This window comes from Mustela nigripes, chromosome 1 (genome assembly GCF_022355385.1).
Source record: "Mustela nigripes isolate SB6536 chromosome 1, MUSNIG.SB6536, whole genome shotgun sequence".
NCBI classification, from domain to species: Eukaryota; Metazoa; Chordata; class Mammalia; order Carnivora; family Mustelidae; genus Mustela; species Mustela nigripes.
This window is the reverse complement of record NC_081557.1, coordinates 13,265,569-13,273,186: the sequence shown is the minus strand read 5'-3', so window position 1 is coordinate 13,273,186 and position 7,618 is coordinate 13,265,569. Positions and strand designations below refer to the sequence as shown.

Below are 7,618 nucleotides of genomic sequence, written 5' to 3'. Positions count from 1 at the left end.
AATTTAAAAATTCTATAAAAATTACTTTTAAAATATCTATATATCTATATAATATTCAACATAAATAAATATCTATATAATAAATAAATATCGATATATTTATATTATAATATAATAATACAATATATAATATATAAATAATATAATATTATAATATAATGATATTATATCTATAAAATATTCAACATGTATATAGTTCATTCACCTTCTTTTAATTGCTGGACATTTAGGCCATCCCTGATTTTTTTTTTTTCTCATTAAACTTTTGTTTTAATGGGTCTCAAAATTCTGTGACAGATTTTTGGTCAAGTTGTTTCCATTAAAAAGTACTGATTTTAAAAACTAATAAATTAAAACTGCCACACACACAAAAAAATAACAAATGGTCCACCAAACATTCTCCTTTCCTTCTGAAGGTTTTACGATGCATTGTTATCATTAACCAGTCTTTTACTATTAAACTTAAATGGCCAATTGACACAAACAGTTCTGAGACCGTTCTTCCATCACTGATTAAGACTCGGGTGGCAGGTATTGGGGATAATATTCATTTAGGCTTCTGAGCTTTCTCGGCAGACTTGGTGACCTTGCCAGCCCCAGCTGCCTTCTTGTCCACGGCTTTGATGACCCACAGCAACCGTCTGTCTCATGTCACGAACAGCAAAACGGCCCAGAGGAGGAGAGCCAGAGAAGCTCTCAACACACATAGGCTTGCCAGGAACCATATCAACAATGGCAGCGTCACCAGATTTCAAAAACCTGGGACCATCTTCCAGCTTTTTTCCAGAATGATGATCTAGCTTCTCCTTCAGCTCAGCAAACTTGCAAGCAATGTGAGCTGTGTGACAATAGCAATTGTAAACTAGTACTAGAATAAGCCCTTAGCATATAAATCTTGGGCTGAATTATTGATGATTTACTTAGGACTGATTCCCAAATAGAAGAATGGATGTTTTCTATTATTTCATGCCTCTTCTTTTCTTGAAATTAAGACCCTTCCCCACCACCACCACCACTATATTATCCCAGAAGCTCTCCTTCTGCCTCATTTCTAAACCACTGAGTTAAGTTACTATCATATATGTCTAGACCCTAGGTTTGAAGAACGCCAGGAGAAAAGTTGGAGATCTGGAAATTCTGAATTCCTCAGCAATTTACTTATGAATAAGTGATTCTGGCACGTTACCTGGGGTCTTCAGTTCATGTTTTCTCACCGGGAATATGGGACACTAAGAGCACCTCCCTCAAAAGTTAAGGTGAGGATTAAATCAAATATAACATGTGATAAAGGCTTTGTAAACCATCACGTCTTCTAGCAAACATCAGTTGCTGTTCCCTTTAGTAGTACGACAGATTTAGACAGCCTTCAACGATAAGAGAGAAAAACTAGTTTTCTGCTCATTGGCTCTTTTGGTAAATCTAAATCATTTTTTATAAATGTTGTTTTTTTAAAAAAGTTAGCAAAACCCAGGGAGAAATAACAGCTGTCCACAAAGAACACTTCCCAAGTCTATCAAGCGTTCATGTCATCCTGGAGGTTTTGAAAGGTTTTGCTTTCATGCGGAATTAACAAACCTAAATGCCTCCAACCACAAGCATGCCAGAGACCTAGTGAACCCAACCCCATGGGGTAACAGTGTAGGACAGCCCAGTAACCTGAGGCTTTTCCCTCCAACCTGGGGCAGGCTACAACTTTCAGACCAACTGATTGGCTCAAGTTCCTTCCTAAGGAAGATTTAATGCTGAAGGAAGACGTTGCTAAGACACCTGCCAGCAGAGAAAGGAGAAGTGAGGAGAGACAGTTGGTCTCATCCCCCAGGAAAAAAAATGTGATCCTGCCTCTATCAGTGCAGAAAAGATTCAGAACAGACAGAGACGTGAGAAGCTGGGGACGTACACACTGTCAGGTTTGCGAAGAGGTAACTAGGCTAAAAAGAAGTGCTCTGGGCAGACATCACATTGTAGTGGAATAAGAAAGAAGGAAAAGGTCATTTTGTGATCCAATCATAGGCAAGGATTAGAATTTCAGGAGTCAACCCAGAAATCTCAGGGATGTTGACAATGATGCTTGAAGACGAGCATGAAGGTAATGGGAGCCTCGTGGGAAAGAGTCAGCAGTATCTAGGTGAGAAGCAACAAGCAAATGGGAAACCAGTAACAAATGGGAAAGACTCTGTAAAACAGGAGGCAAATGGGAAATGTGACATGTCCAGAAAAATCCTCACGATGTACAGCTGGCAGGAGATCCAGAGACACAATCAGGAGGCTGATCAGTGGCTGGTGATCAATCGCAAGGTCTACGATGTTACTGACTGGGCCAAGAGGCATCCAGGTGGGCACCGGGTCCTAAACCACTATGCTAGTGAAGATGCCACGGTAAGAACTCAAATCTCTGCCCTTTCTCTTCCAGCTAATGGGGGACTGAGACGTGGCTCTCTTCCCAAAAGTATTTTGAGTGTGTGCTCAAACTCCACAATTGCTCATCTCCTCCTAAACCAATTTTATAGGATTCCTATCCAGCAAGAACCTGAAAGCACATTAAGCCTTGAGGTTTAACTCTTACTTGAGGATGAGCTCAGATGTTGACAGTGGATACTGTTTGTGTATTTTGAATTTTGTTCTGCTCTTGGTGTTTTGTTTTGATTTGAATTAAAGCCACTGTCTATTTTGCTTTGTTTTTTGAGAATAGTTGACACAGTGTTAAAATTAGTTTCAGGTATACACCATAGTGGTTCAACAATTCTATATATTATGCTATGTTCACCAGAAGTGTGGCTACCATCTGTCATTGTCTTTTAAGAAGAAAGTAACAAATGGGTGAGTAAAATCTAGGGAAAAAAATATCTGTGCCCAAGGAGAGATTTCTCAGACTCTTATAAATAGAGTGTGTAAAAGACAGATAGTGATTCATCTGATAGGTATAAAATGTTAATAACGATAATGCAAACCTACAATTAAGGATGGTGCTTTTCTAGTTCAAGTCACAGAATCAGCTCAGATGATCTGTTGCCAAAGATGTGGGCTTTCTACCACCTTAGAAATAAATCACTGATAAACTCACTCAGCTGGAGACAGCTGGGCTGATAAATGTGTAACTTGCTGATAATGTTTATCTCCCAGAAATTAAGAAAACTCCATGATTCTGCATTCAATTCTAGCCAACAAGGAGGAACTGAGTAATAAAAAAAAAAAAAAAAGAAAAAAGAAACCATCAGAGAACTTCAGGGGAAAATACCCATGCCATCTAAGGATTCCTATCTTAAGAACGAAAATCCTGAGCATGGTCAACCGTGTACCTTAGAAGTAAGGTAAATAAGCCCAAAAATATTCAGAGAAAAGTTTCTTCCAAAGGAAGATGTCTTGAGAAGAACGGGAGGTTCTGAAAGAATTCTGACAAATGTAATGTTCCATAGCTACTCAGAATTCAGGGAGCCTGAACTTTGGAAGTGATTGTGTGAACATGGGGAAGTTACTGCAATTCTCTCAGCCTCTACTTCATGATTTGTGAAACAGGAATGACCTTACCTATCAGACAGGTTTATGGTAAATTGGACTAATGTTTACAAAGTGCTTAGCACAATGCCAGATACTTAAGAAAGTTTCATTAAATTGTACCTATTATTATTTATCTCATTTATTATTAATAATAAATATTATTATTTATCTCACTGGCTAGGCTACTCCTAGCCTCAGAGGTGTAATTATTATCTCCTGTTTAGCACCAGGTTAGAAATCTGGTTGTATTTGATGTCACGTGATTGGGGAAAGATGGAGCCCATGGTGGGGAAGGATCATGCTCCCTAGTGAAGAAGAGCAAAATGTATATAGGACCTGCAGTCAGATGTTTACTCTACAACTTAAGAGGTGTTTGGAGGTTGTACCTTGAAAGGCAACTGTGGACCAAAGAAAGTGTGGTCTCTCTGTGTGCTGGCCCTGGACCCAAAAGTGCCCAGAGGGGGACACCTTTCTTATATTTACATGGAAACTCTTCTCCAAGCTTCCATCCTCCTCACAAAAGGTGACTAATAATAGCCTTTCCCATAAATTGATTAATTCATTCCTTCATGTAGCCAGCCATTCTAAAACCTTTGTTAAGGGTCCAGCCTAATGAGTATGAGTACAGACTTAGGAACGAAACAGGCCTGGCTTGTATCTGAGTTCTTACTGAGAATGCCTTGAGGGAAGACTGCAGAAGCTCTTGGAGCCTCAGGTCCTTTACCTAGAAAGTGGGGATAATAATACCTTCATCTTAGCCTTGTGAAAGTCAACAGTGCCTGTGGTGTTTGACACAGATTAAACACTGAAAAAATGACAGTTCCTGGGCCTTTTTATTACTTTATTCTGATATGGGTTGTAATCTTCTCCAAAGAACAAACAAGACAAATAATTCCGTAAAACAAAGGGGGTACATCAGCTCCTATTACTGCAGATACAAGTTATCTTACTGTTTTTGAACTATGTGATCTAAAACTAATGACACGATGGGACACCTGGGTGGTACAGTTGGTTGAGTGTCTGACTCTCAGTTTCGGCTCAGGTTATAATCTCAGGATCATGGGATCCAGCCTCCTGTTGGGCTCCATACTCAGCAAGGAGTCTGCTTAGGACTCTCTCTTCCTTTCCCTCTGCCCTTCCCCGCCCTCCAAAATGGATAAATAAATCTTCTTAAAAAATAATAATGACATGATGCTAATAATTACAGTGTAGGCCTAGTCTTCTTACCAGAGAAGAGCTTACAGGAAAAGTCCAAGTAGAATTGATTATATAATTAAGTATATATTTATATGATGGGCTGCTTTTGCAATTATTGAAATGAGGTTTACAAAGCATTGGAGGACATGACATGAAACCCTACTTGGTCACAAATTTTTTGTAAGGCAACAGTAGGAAAGGAACAAATGCAATATTGTGGTGCATGCACATCAGCAACATGTCCAGAACAAACAAAGTAGATTAAGTATTCTCCTTATCTCTGGAGGCCACACTCTTTTTTTTAAGATTTTAATTATTTATTTGACAGAGAGAGACCACAAGTAGGCAGAGAGGCAGGCAGGGAGAGAGGAGGAAGCAGGCTCCCCGCTGAGCAGAGAGCCCAATGCAGAGCTAGATCCCAGGACCTTGGGATCATGACCTCAGTTGGAGACAGAGGCTTAACCCACTGAGCCACCCAGGTGCCCCTGGACAGCCACACTCTTAAGAAGGACACTGAGAAACTCGAGTGCTTTCTTGTGTGGGTCAAAGGTCAATTTGATAGAGAAGGGATGGCAAAAACTTAGAGGAAATATAGAAAAGTCCATTTCATCTATTTAGAGGACTACCATGTGGAAGACAGGAGCGTTGTGTGCAACTCCAAAAGGGTGGTATGGAGCCAAGAGAGGTGAGGCTAGGGTAGGAGATGGAGAGGATGTGCACAGAAGTGGAGTGAAAATAGGATTCACATCAGGACTAAATACCCAGCCAGAATGGACATCCCAGCTTAGCCACTTCCTCTGCTTAGCACAATATTGGCACATAGTATATGCTCAATTAGCATCAGTGACTGTCATGGCATGAGGAGGAGAGGTTGGAGAGGAAAGGTAGAGAAAGAGAAAAGAGAAAGGGGAGGAAAGGAAGGGGTCTTAGAGTGCTGAGCCATGTCTTCCTCTTCTTCTTCTTCCATTACACATAGTGACACTGCCCTAGCACGTCATCCCTCCCCACCCCCAGCCACCACAAAAGCAGCCAGGATTTCTAAGCTGTTGATGAAAAGAAAGTAATAATCAGTAATCATAATTGCATCTTCTCTGGTAGGGGGGCAATCTTGAGGAAGAGCAAATCTAGAGGCATCACACTCCCTGATTTCAATACATACCACAAAGCTATAATAATAAAAACTGTATGGTATTGGCATAAAAAGCAGACACACAGATCAATGAAACAAAATAGAGAACCCAGAAATAAACTCACACATACATGAACAATTAATTTATGACAAATGATCCAAGAATATGGGAAAAGACAGTCTCTTCAATAAAATGGTATTAGAATAACTGGACATGGACAGTTACATGCCAATGAAGGAAACTGAACCACTATCCTGCACCATACACTAGAATTAAAAATAGATTGAAGACTTGAGCACAAGACCTGAATCACCAAAAAAGTGCAAATCAAAACCACAGTGAAGGATCACCTCACACTTGTTAGAATGGTTATTATCAAAACATAAGAAATAGCAAGAGTTGATGAAGATGTGAAGAAAAAGGAACTCACTCCTGTACTCTTATTGATGGGAATGTAATTTCTGCAGCTGCTATAGAAAACAGCATGTAAGCTCCTCAAAAAGTTAAAAATAGAACTACCCCATGATCCAGAAGTTCCATTTGTGGATATTTGTCTGAAGAAAACAAAAACACTAACTCAAAAAGATATTTGCTCCCCTAAGCTCATAACAGTATTATATACAATAGCCAAGACATAGGAACAACTTAAGTGTCCACCAACAGATGAATGGATAAATAAAAAGTGATAGATAAATGATAGATTAGTCAGCCATTAAAAAAGAATGAAACAATTATCATATGATTTCACTTATTTGTGGAGCATGACAAATAGCATGGAGGACAAGGGGAGATGGAGAGGAGAAGGGAGTTGGGGGAATTTGGAAGGGGAGGTGAACCATGAGAGACTATGGACTCTGAATAACAACCTGAGGGGTTTGAAGTGGCGGGGGGTGGTTGGGAGGTTGGGGGAACCAGGTGGTGGGTATTGGAGAGGGCACGGATTGCATGGAGCACTGGGTGTGGTGCAAAAATAATGAATACTTTTACGCTGAAAAAAAAAGATATAAGGGTAATAATATAATCCTGCTGAGGAACAAGGGATAATAAAAAGGGGAAAGGAGGTAGTGCCAACAACTGTTGAATGTGTCCTATGTACAAGGTACCCTATGGGCCAACTCATAATCAACACCTTAGTTCTATGAGGCTCTTAATCATTGAATGGCTCTCTTCCTGGTTTGGGGAACTAAGTTTTAGACTTGTAGAATATAACAGCTAAGAAACACATTTGAAATAATACAGTGTAGCCTTTCCCAAGGGGGTCAGAGGAAGCATATAGAAGCAGAATGGACAGTTGAGCCTGGACTGGTTCTAGCAAATACAAAGCCCTTTTTACATCATTGAATCTAGAGACCCTTAGGTGACGGAAGTCTAGAGTTGATATTGTACCCCTATAATTAATGTTATTCGTTATATAAACACCTTCTAAGTAGGCTTGTATGTAGTTCATAGATGTATCTAAAGTTGCTTTATACTTTGAAGATGGAGGGTTCATTATATTCACTAAAATAAGTGAGAGCTCGTATTACATTAGGCATTGGAATATAAGAAGAAAATCTACGAATTGCTGTATTGAAGAGAAGGTGGGTAGTAAGTTCTTAGAACTAGAAGTATACATAGAAGGGGCACCTGGGTGGCTCAGTTGGTTAAGCGACTGCCTTCAGCTCAGGTCATGATCCTGGAGTCCCGGAATCGAGTCCCGCATCGGGCTCCCAGCTCCACGGGGAGTCTGCTTCTCCCTCTAACCTTCTCCCCTCTCATGCTCTCTCTCACTCTCTCTCTCAAATAAATAAATAAAT

At 39.9% G+C, this 7,618-nt stretch overlaps 1 protein-coding gene across 1 annotated transcript in view; it reads left to right on the top strand.

Moving 5' to 3' along the window:
* Positions 1-2,061: 2,061 nt before the first annotated feature.
* LOC132021180 (fatty acid desaturase 2-like protein FADS2B) overlaps positions 2,062-7,618 on the top strand; it is a 35,771-nt gene continuing 30,214 nt past the window's right edge. Inside the window, exon 1 of the mRNA XM_059405657.1 lies at positions 2,062-2,376. Coding sequence (XP_059261640.1) covers positions 2,062-2,376 — 315 coding nt within the window. The remainder of the gene's footprint in view (positions 2,377-7,618) is intronic.